This window comes from Condylura cristata, unplaced genomic scaffold (genome assembly GCF_000260355.1).
Source record: "Condylura cristata isolate star-nosed mole 26May11 unplaced genomic scaffold, ConCri1.0 scaffold00024, whole genome shotgun sequence".
Classification (NCBI taxonomy): Eukaryota; Metazoa; Chordata; class Mammalia; order Eulipotyphla; family Talpidae; genus Condylura; species Condylura cristata.
The window spans coordinates 31,732,262-31,746,080 of record NW_004567125.1 but is presented as its reverse complement, the minus strand read 5'-3'; the positions used below and the strand labels follow the sequence as shown (position 1 = coordinate 31,746,080).

Genomic DNA, 13,819 nt, shown 5'->3' with positions numbered 1-13,819 from the left:
TCACCTCCAGGGCAGGGATCGAACTCATGCTGAAGTGGCTTTAGCTTCTTAGTGCTGTGCTTTAACCCGCTGTGCCACCAGGGAGGGCCCAGTATAATTACTTTCAATCATACAATAGTATTGAAAATTCTTATATTACATTGTAAATGCTTCCTGTCTACTTTAGTAACATACTCTGACATAAAATAGCTTTTTCTCAAAACTTTTTATTATTTGAATGTTTTTAATGTAACTCTGAATAGTAAGTCTTCATTTTTTTTTCTCTTTGACTGTTGCAGATTTTCTTTATCTGAATCAAAACATAATTGCCATTCATATTAAATATCCAAGTATCACCAATTCCAGTTTGAAAGAATATCCTTTTAATATCATTTGCACCAATATTTATAGTTTTCTTGTCAGTATAGTATAGTAATATTACCATAAACTACACATATAGTTTTCTTTTTCTTAATTAAGTATAATTGATATATTGCATTGTATTAGCTGTAGGTATTCAACATAATGATTCAATATCTGTAAATGTTGTGAATGATCACCCCTAAAAGTCTAGTTAACCTTCACCATACATTTATAGTTATTTTTTAATAATGATAGAATTTTTTTAAATACTCTGAATATCTTTCAAATATAAAATACTATTAACTATAGTCATTATTTTGTACACTAAAACCCTGGTATTATTTACTTTATGACTGAAATTCTATACCTTTGACCACCTTCATCCAACTCTCTTATTTTTCATTTTTTTTATATTGTTGTTAATTTTTGGACAGTATTTTATTTCTCCCCTCAGGTGTAGTCTCCATAGTTATCCCACCACCATAGCAACTTGGTCTATCACCACAGTCCCTTGTTCTCTTCCATCCCCTGTTTTGATCCCTCTTCCATCCACTCCTCTGCTGTCACCTCAGATCTCTGGTCAGCTTGCAAGTTTTATCTTTTGCCCAATCCTTTGTTTGGCTTCTCAATATTCCACATATAAGTGAAACCATCTGATGTTCACCTTTTTTCCATATTAGTTATTTTGATTAGCATAATCCCTTGCATGCCATCCATGCTGCTCCAAACAGCATGATGATCTTTTTTATTGCTGAGTAATATTCCATAGTGTATATGTACCACATCTTCTTGATCCAGTCATCTGTTTGGGGACATTTAGGTTATTTATACTTTTTAACTATTACAAATAGTGCTACTATAAAAGTGCAGGTTTCTATGGAGCTTCCCTACGACCCAGCAATCCCACTCCTAGGTATCTACCCAAAAGACACAAAAACACTGATTCAAAAAGATACCTTCACCCCCATGTTTATTGCTGCTTTATTTATAATTGGAAAGACATGGCAGCAGCCCAAATGCCCAAAAATAGATGACTGGATTAAAAAGATGTGGCACATATACACAATGGAATATTACTCAACAACCAAAAAAAAAAAAAAGAAACACATGTCTTTTGCAGCAACTTGGATGGAGCTGGAAAAGATCATGCTTAGTGAGATAAGCCAGAAAGAAAAGGAAAAATACCGGATGGTTTCGCTCATAGCAGGAATATGATGGACCAGGCAAGAAAATAACAAGAATAATGAACAACCATACACAGAGACATTTTATGGGGGTGGAGTGGGGGATGGGATCAAAAACGGTGAGGGGAGGGAAGGGCACTGGACTATGGTGATGGCATATGGGTGACTTGGTGATGGGAAACACATGGGGATTACAATTGAGATGGGGGAAAAAATGTACAAAATGATGTAAAAATAAACTATTATATTATTTTTTTTTAAAGTGCAGGTTTCCTTTCAAATTAGTGTTTGGCTCCCTTTGGGTAGATTCCTAAGAGTGGAATTGATGGGTCATATGGTAGATCCATTTTTAGTAGCTTGAGGGTCCTCCACACAGCTTTCCATAGTGATTGAACCAGTTTGTATCCCCACCATCAGTATAAGAGTTCCTTTTGCGGCCCTCCCTGGTGGCGCAGCGGGTTAAAGCACTGCACTAAGAAGCTGAGACCACTTCCGCATGAGTTCGATTCCCGCCTGCCCTGGAGGTGACCACATGGCGAGGCAGACCTCTCCTGACCCGCCCCCTGCTCCCCTCAGCAGTGTACTTCGTTGATCTGCCTGTTCTGCATCCCGCTCTGTCTCTGGCGAAGTCTTTCGCCACCCCTGAGTCCTGAGTCTCTGGCCTGTACCCCAGTTCTGTATGCACAAACAAATAAATCTTTAAAAAAAAAAAAAAAAAGAAGTTCCTTTTTCACTACCTCTAAACCAGCATTTGTTGTCAGGTTTTTTGTTTGTTTGTTTTTAAGTTGAGCCATCCTTACTAGTGTAAGTTGATATCTCATTTGACTTACTTTTCCCTGAGAATAAGTGATGTCAAACATTTTTTTCATTTGTTTATTGGCCATTTGCATTTCTTCGCAGATGTATCTTTTTAGCTCTTCTGCCCATTTTTTTTTATTAGAGTGTTTGTTTTGTTCTTGGTGAGTTGAATAAGCCCTTTTTTAGATCTTTTATATAAGTCCTGTATCCAATATATGGTGTGCAGATATTTTTTTCTTTTCAGTAGGGTATCTCTTCACGTTGGCTTCTGTTTCTTTTGTTGCACAGAAGCTTTTTAGTTTGATGTTGTCTCAGTTGTTTATATTCACTTTTGTTTTCCTTATTTCTGGAGATGAGTCCACAAAGTTGTATCTGAAATTTATGTCATAGAATGTTTTGCCTACGTTTTCATCCATGTATATTTTATGGTTTCCAGGCTTACATCCTAATCTTTTATCCAGTTGATATTTCTATATGGTGTGAGATAAATCTAACTTCATTCTTTTGCATGTGGCAATCAAGTTTTCCCAGCACCAATTATTTAAGAGACTTTTCTTTTTCCAATATGTGTTCTTTGCCCCTTTGACAATGATTAGTTGACCATGTATGTATAATTTTATTTCTCAATGCCCTATTCAATTCCATTGCCCTGGGTGTTTCAGCTCCAGTACCATGTTGTTTTTATTATTATGGCTTTGCAGTACAATTTGAAGTCTAGTAGCATAATGCCTCTGTTCTTCCCCTTCATAGTCATCAGGGCTTTAGTTATTCAGGACTTTTTGTGATTTTCAAAAATTTCAGCTTTTTTCATTTCTTTCAAGAATGCCATTGAGAATTTTTCATTGGAATTGCATTAAATCTCTAAATTGCTTTTGATAGAAGGCTGTTTTATAAAGTTGATTCTTCTGATCCATGAGCAGAGAATGTTTTTCCATTACTTTTTCTTCTTCTACTTCTTTGGACAATATTTTATCATTTTCTTTGTATAGTTCTTTCACATCCTCTGTTAGGTTTACCCACATGTATTTTATTATTTTTGGTACAACTGTAAATGGGATGGTTTTCTTAATTTCTTCCTCTCAGAGTACCATCATATTACACACATACTTTATTTCATTCAAACTTCCTGATACATGCCTCTTGGAAATGAAATCTCTTTTGTGTTATCTCTGAGCTGATTTTGGTTTTGGTTTGGCTTTTTATTCCACATGTAAGTGGGATAATATGGTGTTGGTTTTTATCTAACATATTTACTTAGCTTAATGTCATCCTTAAAAGTTCACCTTGGGCCTCATAAACAGCAAAGATTTCATTCTTTTTCATGAGTTAGTAGTATTCCATGACATTCCTATTTACATATATATGACATATCTTCTTTATCCACTCACTGATCAATAAACACTTGGGTTATTTCATTGCCTCCTTGTTGCAAATAATATCACATTGGACATAGGGATGCAGATTACTTTTGAGTATATTTTCATTTTCATTGACTAAAAGCCCAGAGTTGGACTTGCTAGATCATATGGTAGCTTTTAGGGCCTTCCATAATTTCCTGCACCCATATTTCTATACTTAAGAATGTCTATCATTCTTTAATTCCAAAAATATGCAATTGTTATATTTTACAGTGAGCACTGCAAAACACAAAAATATTCCAGGCTGCTGCAGCCACTGAAAATTTGGAAGTTCTAGGTTTGCATCACTGTGAAAATAATTTTTTCTTTGTTCTCCCACAAAACAACACATTGCTGTTCATGATATTAACAATAATATTTAAAAGCTTACCTGATACTTGTCTTTCTTTCTGTAAGTATTCGTCCAGTGTTTTCTAAATAAATGATTTAGTTTACAACTATTAAAGCATCATACACTTACAACTTACACAAAATAATTGCATACAAAAACAATAAAAATTAAATAAATCTTAACTTTTAAAAATGAAGACCAATTTCAAAGATGAAGATAATGAGATAAGTATCCTAGGAGATAGAATGTTTCTTGAATACCAGGTGGAGCCCAGGGGGCAGAGTAATACAGGTAGTAGAAGTTAGAAGCAATAAGAATGCATGGAACCTGCCCACAACCTGCAAGAGACAATGCAAGTATGTTATGGGGAATAAATGATACAAACAATGCAGTAAATAGGTGAGGGATCCTACTTCAGAAAACAGAGGAAAGAACTGATGAATGTAGGAGCTAATGAGAGGGGATGAGACCCGGGTACAGTTAAGGGACTGGTCTTTCACAGGACCATGGACAGCTCCTCCATTTCCTTTCTGATTCACCCAGGATGACTTTGGAAGGAATAAACTTCACCCAGATCTCTGAGTTCCTCCTCTTGGGCCTCTCAGAGGACCCAAAGCAACAGCAGCTGCTCTTCATACTCTTCCTAAGTATGTACCTGGTCACAGGACTGGGGAATTTGCTCATCATCCTGGCCATTGTCACCGACACCCGACTTCACAACCCCATGTACTTCTTCCTGGCCAACCTGGCTTCTGTGGACATTTGCTTTACTACCACCACCATCCCCAAGATGCTGGTCAGTCACGTCACAGGTTACAAAGGGATCAGTTACACTGGGTGCCTGACCCAGATGTTCTTCTTCATTTGGTTCATCTGTATAGACAGCTTCCTCCTGGGTGCCATGGCCTATGACCGATATGCTGCCATCTGTCACCCCCTTCACTACACCACATCTGTGACACCACTGGTCTGTTTCCTTCTGGTGGCAGCATCCTGGACTGCAGCCTTGGGGAATGCTCTGGTCCACACAGTATTAATGGCCCGCCTCTCATTCTGCAATCACAACCGTGTCCCCCATTTCTTCTGTGATGTTAGCCCTCTGCTGAAACTTGTTTGCTCTGACACCTCTCTTATCAATGCAGTACTGAACACTGTGGGTGCCCTTCCCCTTTTCATACCCTTCATCGGCATTTTGGTCTCCTACACAAATATCTTTGCAGCTGTGCTGAGAATCCCATCCACAAAAAGCAAGCAGAAGGCTTTCTCCACCTGTGGTTCTCATCTCTCTGTGGTGTCCCTGTTCTATGGGACACTCATTGGAGTCTATTTCAGTCCTATGTCCTCCCACACAGCCCAAAAGGACACAGCTGCTGCAGTGATGTACACCGTGGTCACTCCCATGATGAATCCTTTCATCTACAGCCTGCGCAATAATGACATGAAGGGTGCCTTGGGGGCCCTCTTCAGCAGGAAGCCCGCTTTTATTCTGTGAGCACAGCATTGTGACATCTGAGAGTCAGTGCCCATCTGCTCTGAATTCTCCTGCACAGTTCTGATCTTCAATACTTCCTTCATATTGTTTTCAATTCATTTATTTCTTGCTTCACTCTTCTAACACTTATTTATTGAACATCTATTAAATTTTGGCACTCTTAAGGACTGAGGTTCCAGTAAGGAACAAACAAACTCAATGACCTGTGACACTCTGCAACTTGAAGAACACATGTGGTTTATAAAAATAGGACTCGGTCTCATTTTTCTTAAAACTCAGCTGTAGATATTATAACAAAAAGGCCCAAAATATGAAAGATCAAAGGTCATAAGGTTTTTTCAGACTGAACCATTTACTGCTTTAGCACGTACCTAAAGAATTAGAATTGCACCTAAAAAAAATTGTAGGCATCTGGTCTGTTGCTTCTAGTTCATGTCACTGTTAGAAACCACAACCAATATTCCTTTTCAAGCCAGAGTTCATGTGTCAATTTAATTTGCAATATTTTATCCCTATCACTGCCTACATTTAGTGGTCTGTAAGTTAACAATCATCTGAAACAATAGCCTTGTGTGGGAGGCAAGGCTCTGATTCCTTAAAGAACAATTGGTCCTGTCCAGAATGTCAACTGATGCATTTGGTTCTTGCCAAAATGTCTCTGACATAGATAACAAAATCATTAGGAGTATATTTTTTAATACAAACATTTACTCTAATTCTGAAATTGGTGTCAGAAGTGGGATGCTATAATAAAAAAATGAAAAACTAGTGCATTTGCTTAGTGTACTGACAGGACACAAAGATTGCAGACCAGATTGCTGGTATCTCTTATGCCAATGAACATCATTTTTGTGTTACCATCATCTGTCATTAGAAAAGTAGATCATATGCCTACATGTTGGTTTTCTAGAAGCTTTTGGAAAGAGCTAAATGTCACTGTAAGTTGGCTGCTTGTTGGTGATTTGCCCCCACAGTCCTTCAACCCACCCATAGATAACATATAGGCAGCTCCTGTAATTACCAGCAACTGCCAACAAAGAGCATTATTGGCCTTGGGTGGAACAGTCCAGAATGCCAGGGTTTTACTCAGAGGTTAGAGGGGAGCCAAGCCCCAGTGGCCCACAGCAGTAGCTCACTCAGGGATGTTCCTCCCTTCCTTGTCTCCTTTCCCTACTTTTCATTGGGTTTCCAGGGACCACCTCCCACAAATCCTTATTTGGAGTCCATTTTTGGGTAAACCTAAAGTGATACATAAACAAACAAAAAAAAGTAGCAGCAATTTGGAGTGACTAATAGTGCATCTGAAATACTTACTTGGCACCTGGCATATAGGAGTCAACAAATGTTGCTAATTGCTGTTGTTACTTATTTTACACATAGTATAAAAATTACCATGTTAATCATTTGTTAATGTCCAGTTTGGTGGCATTAAGTATATTCACACTATGTGCAACCACCACCACCTTCCATCTCCAGAACTTTTTTTTTTTTTAAAGATTTATTTATTTATTCATACAGAACTGGGGTACAGGCCAGAGATGCGGAGGGTGAGAGGATTCACCAGAGACAGAGTGGGGAGCAGAACAGGCAGATCGATGAAGTACACTGCTGAGGGGAGCAGCGGGCTGGTCAGGAGAGGTCTGCCACGCCATGTGGTCACCTCCGGGGCAGGCGGGAATCGAACTCATGCGGAAGCGGCTTTAGATTCTCAGTGCAGTGCTTTAACCCGCTGCGCCACCAGGGAGGGCCACCATCTCCAGAACTTTTATCTTCTTCCCAAAATGAAACTCTGTTCCCATTAAATACTAATCCTCCTTCCCCTCCCCCAGCTCCTGGCACCCACCATCCTATTTTCTGACTCTGTGATTTGCACTACTCTAAGAGGTTCATTTAAGTGGACTCCTGCAATGTCTGCCCTGTTACAACTGGCTTATTTCACTCAAACTATGTTCTCAAGAACATCCATGCTGTAAGCATAGCTCAGAATTTCCTTCCGCTTAAAGGTTGAATAATAGTACCTTATATGCCACATTTTGCTTATCCATTCATCTGTCCATAGACAGATGGCTTCCATCTCTGGATACTACAAATAATGCTGCTATGAACAGGAGCATGCAATGTATTTTTTTAATCATTCATGCATTCATTTAAGGTTCCAGAAATTCCAGTATGCAAATGTTCAAGCTGCAGGATAATGTCTACATAACTATATACTTTAGGAATAATGTCTACATAACTTGGAAGTATAAAGATATTTCTCAAAAAAAGATTCCTTAAACCAAGTTAAGACAGGTTTGCTAAATGCCTAAGACACTGGTTCTACTAAAAGGAGTGCTCCTCACAAGGAGCTGGTTCAGACTACCCCCCAGGGACATTTGGCAATATATGGAAACATTCTTCATTGTCATGACTGGAGGTGGACTGCTAATGGCATCTAGTGGGTAGAGCCAGGGAAGCTCTGCACCCTGCAGTGCTTGGGGCAGCCTCACACTGTAAAGAATGATACAGGTCAAAATGTTAATAACACCAAAGTTGAGAAATCAGCCTTAAGGGATGGCATGCTTCAACTCTTCACCACCGAACTCAACACCAGTTAAGCCAACCGCTGAGGTAGGACCTAGTAGGCTAAGTCCAGGGTCCCAGGGGAGACATCTTGGTGATATGTGGCCTCACAGGGAGAGCAAGTAGGTGTCTAGAACTGTGAGGGGCCTATGAGTTTATGTGTAAGCTGACAATTTAACCTGTTAACACTTTCGCAGATGCTTCCAGAAGACAAGGGACTCTGGACTCAACGACAAGGTACTCCTGTTACTTGAGGCACAGCATGAACTCCGAATTTTTGCCATCCCTCGCAAGTCCCCCAGGACAATGCAGATGAACCCAGACAGGCACTGGCCATACGGTGGGCTTACAACACAGCTGAGGCCTCCCAGCTTAGAAATCCCAGTTTCTTCTAGTGAACTCCAAAGAAGCAGGCCCCACCTCTATGTGAGAAGGAGGCATTATTTTTATTATATGAACAGCAAACAAATCCTTCCTCTGTTCTACAGGGAAAAACTCTGTCTTCCAAGACTTTTTGTGACATAAACATCTTTGAAAAGAAAGCCCAAACAAATACTGTACATGCCCCTACTTACAAGTTGTGTAAAAATTCCAGAGACTCAGAGAGAATTGTCTCCCAATAGTGGTAGCACCAACACTCAGTGGGCAATGACTGTTCTCTGAAAGCATAATTTTAGCACAAGCCTTCAAGGGTTTAGAGCGTTCTGGGTATAAGATAGTGGTTCTGGGTGCAGACTCCAGAACCAAACAGTCTGGTTTCAATATCTGTATCTGCTGCTTTGTAGTTGTGCGGCCTTGAGCTGCTGCTTTGTAGTTGTATGGCCTTGGGCAAGTTATTTGACCATTCTGTGTCCTAGTTTCTCATGCTATAAAATTGGATGATAATAATAATAATCCCTATTTCGTAGAGTTCCATTAACCTATGAGCTAATGTCCAGCATCCTTAATCATCAGGGAAATGCAAATCAAAACCACCATGAAATATCACCTCACACCTGTGGAGAAGGACTATTATCAAAAAGACAATAAACAAATGTGGTGAAAGGGGCCCCGTGTGCTATGGGTGGCAGCATATACTGGCGCTGCAACGTGGAAGACACTATGGAGGTTCCTCAAAAATTAAAAATAGAACTTCCACATGATCCAGCAATTCCACTTCGGGACATTTATCTGAAGGAAATGAAAGCACTAGCCAAAAAGATATCTGCCCCTCGCGGCCACTGTGGCGGTATTTACAGTAGTCGAGACGTGGAGGCAACCTAAGTGCCCACGGAAGGATGGATGGATAAAGACATGGTGTACATACTCCAGGAAATACTACTAGGCTAGAAAGAGAGAGAATCTGGCTTCCTGTGGCAACACAGACGGGCATTGAGAGTCTTTGACAAGTGATCTAAGTCAGACAGAGGGAGATGAAATATATAATATTGTAAAATTTATCTGGTGAATGTAAGAAACAATACAATATGTGTAATCTAAAAAATCATAGAGTCAAGAATAAGTTGGTGGTTACCAAAGAAAAGAGAGGTTGGTGGGGGTGGGGGTGATGTGAGTGAAATGGACAAAGGGGGGTCAAGAAACTTGAGGAAATTTCAAATTACAAAATAAATGAGTCAAGGAGAAGATATAATGTACAGTCTGGGGACTATACAATATTGCGATTTGAAAGTTTATAAGAAGAGATGACAAGATGACTTGTTATGATAATCATTTCACATGTATACGAATGTCAAGTTATGTTGTACACCTGAAACTAAAATAATGTCATTTATACATTATATATATTATATATATATATTGTACAATATGTAATGTATATATGTAGTTGTATTATACATAGTATTATTATAATTGTACAACTGTATATATACATTATCTATTATATACATTATATATAGTACAACTATATATACATTATACGTATTATGTACATTATATATGTTGTACAATGTATTATATACATTATATATATTGTACAATATATATATAATATATATAATATATAAATGAGATTATTTTAGTTTCAGGTGTACATTATATATATTGTATAATATATATACAATTTATATGTATATTATACTGTATATATAATATGTATTTTTTGTAGAGAAAAATATATATGCATACACACATACCACAAATATACATATAAGCTTCCATGCAAGGCACTTAGACCAACCCGAGTAAATTGAGGGCCACGTCTGTGTTAGCTATAATTATCATTAATTATCATGATGAGGCGGCAAAGCTTGTGGTAGTGCCTGTTTTTCGGCATTTGCTGGCAAGCTCTGTAACCCACACAGTTCCCTTAGAATCTGTCTCAGCTACTCTCAGAGGCTATCGGTCCATTGCTCCCTCCCCATACACCCCCACACTGACTTGCTGCCCCCTGGGGGAATTCCTACTGGACAGGAGAAGTGGTAGTTTCAGCTCCTTGGGAATTGACTCAAGTTCAAATCCTGGTTTTGCCACCTGCCAGGTTTATGACATTGGTCGAGCATCCTCCCCCCTGGTGACCCTCCAAGTCCATGCTGCATCAGGCTGGGGCAGAAGGTCAATGAGTCCCTGTTCCGCTGACATGTCGCACACACATGGTACGGTCATCCTTAACTGACACCATTTTCACTATCACTGTCATGTCATTATTAGTGAGCAAGACTGCTTAGGGAGGAAGAGCTTCTTTGCTCCTTTCCACGAGTACTTGGCAAATTCACTCTGGCCCCTCTAATTCCCTGCAGACCTCAAACTCCAGCAGACACAGTGGAGGCCACCCTCATACGCTCTGTTGTCTGACCCTGGCAACCTCATCACCCACCACTCTGCCCCTGCCCAGTCTCTCTGCAACTAATACACACTCATCCCTCTCAGCCCCACCTTCTTGTGGTCTCTACTTCCCCCAACCCATGTTTAAGTCCCCTTTCAGGCCTCAGAGCAGCTGCCACCTCCTCAGGGAAGACTTCCCTGACTTGCACTCAGGACTAAGCAGGCCTTTGTGTTACATATTCCAGTAACAGTTTTAGACATTCTCAATGCCTGCCCAGGACGTTGGCTCCCACTGATCTCCTCCCAGCCCTCTCTCCTCCCTTCTTCTAGCACCTGTATGGGAAAGGGGGGGATCTTTCTCCAGTTGCTGAAGTTGACATGACCCACACAAGGTTAGGTCAGAAATTCTGGCAAATGCATGCAGGGGAGCAGCCTTCAGTCAAAAGGACAGTATTGCTGGATAACTACCCCCAACTCCCTCCAGCTCACTGCCTACAATTCGAAAGGACTTGCTCTCTACTTTCTCCCACTTTCTCCCAGGAGCCTGGTTGGACAGTGCCCCTGGCCTGGTAAATGGCTCCATTATGCAGCCTTTACCGGCCTTCTTCCCTTCTCTGCCTCACTTCCCCACCCCTTACGTGGGTCTCCTTGAGTACCTCCTAAATAAATCACTTGCTTTTCAATGCTTGCCTCAGGATCTGCCTCTCGACGAGACTAACCTAAGCTAGCAACTTGTCCCATCGTCATGAATTCTGTAATCACCTGCATGTATTGGTAATGTCTGCCCACGGGGCTGAGTGGTGTCCACCACTGTAATCCCAAACCTGAAATGTGCCTGATATACAGTCAATGCTCCATAAATGACCGTGAGTCTCATGACTGTTAAGTGGTTCTGATGGCAATAGGGAGCTCTGCTCCCACTCTATCTTCAGAGGCCCCCAATAAGAGAATTAAGGCATAGGAGACATGCTCACTCCTGCACTATTAACAGTGGCCTCTCATGTCCCAAGTCATGCACCATAGGCAGCTGGACAATAATTTTCTGAGACCAGGAACCCCGGACCCATCTGGCCCTGGCCAAGATTCCTGGAATGTCCCTGGGGAAGAGACAAAGAGAGAGCATAACTCTGTTCCCAAGGCTGCAGACAGGGGCTCAGCTTGTCTCTAATGCCATTCCTTGCCCCCTGGCAACAAATACCCTTCTGGGAGCTCCCTGAGAAACTATTCCAGGGACAAGCCTGCCCTACCTGGCCGGAGAGCAAGCCAGTGTTTCTTAGGGGAAGGACCCCTTTCTGCAGCCAGTACTGTCAGGTCTTGAATTAGCCACCCCACCTGTGGTGAGGCTGGTCCCAGGACCTGGGGAGCACTAAAGAAGGGGGCTGAGGAGGTGGAGGGTGTTGATCTGTAATGACTCAGCCTGAGACAGTTAAAGGATAGGAATCAAAGCCAGAAAAGCATGGTGAAGGCTCTTGTGTCCTTTCCCCGCTCTGTTCTAGAATCAATTGTTCAGTTTTCAGCTCTAGCACTCACAAACTAGTGAGCTGTTCTGGATCTTAGTTTCTTTCTCTAGAAAGTGAGAATATAAATAGTCCCCTGCCCCTTGGGTTCAGGAGTAGGGGCAGTGTAAATAATCAACATGCTGCTGGCTTGTGGCAGTCACCATGAACTTCATTATCTATCTCGTGTCCTTTCTTTGCCATTGACATTCTACAAGATACGATTATGATTGTTGCTTTCATCAAACAAGGAAAATGAGTCTGCCCTGCCAGGACATGGGACAGGGATAGAAAATGGACATAGGGAAACAGGAAAGAGTCCCAGGTCAGCCCCCTCGGTTCCAAAACACAGGGAGGATTCAATATCTCTGGAGCATGAGAGAGGTTCCAGAATATTCTGCTTGCTACTCTTTCAGCCCCCAGGCCAATGTGGGTGGAGTTCTCACCATGACAAAGAGGAAACTGGCTTAAGAGGCAATGGACAAGCAGGACTGGGGTAGATGGGATCTGGGAACTTAATAACTTGGTCTGATCCCCAGACTCCCCAGAGGCATTGCACTGCCCAGTCTCTTTATGCAAGAAATGCAAAGCCTCACCACCTCCACACTATCTACAAGTCTAGATGTTGGCTCAGGGTGCAAGTCTCTATATAGAGTCCAGGAGGGTTCCCTGATCTGGGCTTTGAAGAATGAATAGGAGTGTCCTAGTCAGATAACTCTGTGAGTGTGTGTGTGTGTGAGAGAGAGAGAGAGTAAGAGAGAGAGGGAGAGAGAGGGAGAGAGAGAGAGAGAGAGAGAGAGAGAGAGAGAGAGAGAGAGAGAGAAAGGAATTTGTGTGTGTATGACAGAAAGAGAAAGGAGAGAGCCATGAGCATATAAAGGGAATTGTATTAATTAGCAAGCATGTCTGACCCTCTGGGAGCCGAGCACTCAAGGAACGATGGATAAGACCAAGGAGGCCTTGTAGCAGCTCACAGTTCAAAACAATGATCAAATAATAATAATAGTAATAACTCCCACACTAGAGTGTGGGGTTCATCAAGTGACTAAACCTTCCTGCCCCAGTAGCCAGAAGAGAGAGGAACCACCCACGGAAAGGCCTGGAGATAGGACATGGAGGCCTGGATTAGTAAGTGGTAAAAAGGGTTCTGAGTTCCAAGTTGGGGAGACTTGGAAGCAGGAGTCTGGAGTGAGAAGTTGGGCCGTAAGGCGCCTCCTGCTCTGAGGATAGTGGACAGCCACAAGGGGATTCTGAGCCCGAGAGGGAAGGTAAGCGTGAGGCCTAAAGAGGCATCAGGAAGCTGTGCTGGGAGTTCCGGAGAGAGGGACACACAGGTCTTCCCAGCCTGGTGAGCTTGTCGCCGGTGATGGTGGTGGGGAAGAGGCAAGAATATAATGGGGCAGACACAGAGATACCAAGTTCCAGAGAAAAGA

The 13,819-nt window shown here is 41.5% G+C and overlaps 1 protein-coding gene across 1 annotated transcript; it reads left to right on the top strand.

Annotated features, from left to right (window-relative positions):
* The first annotated feature begins 4,617 nt into the window (after nucleotides 1-4,617).
* On the top strand, nucleotides 4,618-5,565 carry LOC101621513 (olfactory receptor 1361-like). The gene has a single exon (XM_004688200.1). The coding sequence runs from the start codon at nucleotides 4,618-4,620 to the stop codon at nucleotides 5,563-5,565; it is 948 nt and encodes a 315-aa protein (XP_004688257.1).
* Nucleotides 5,566-13,819: the final 8,254 nt, after the last annotated feature.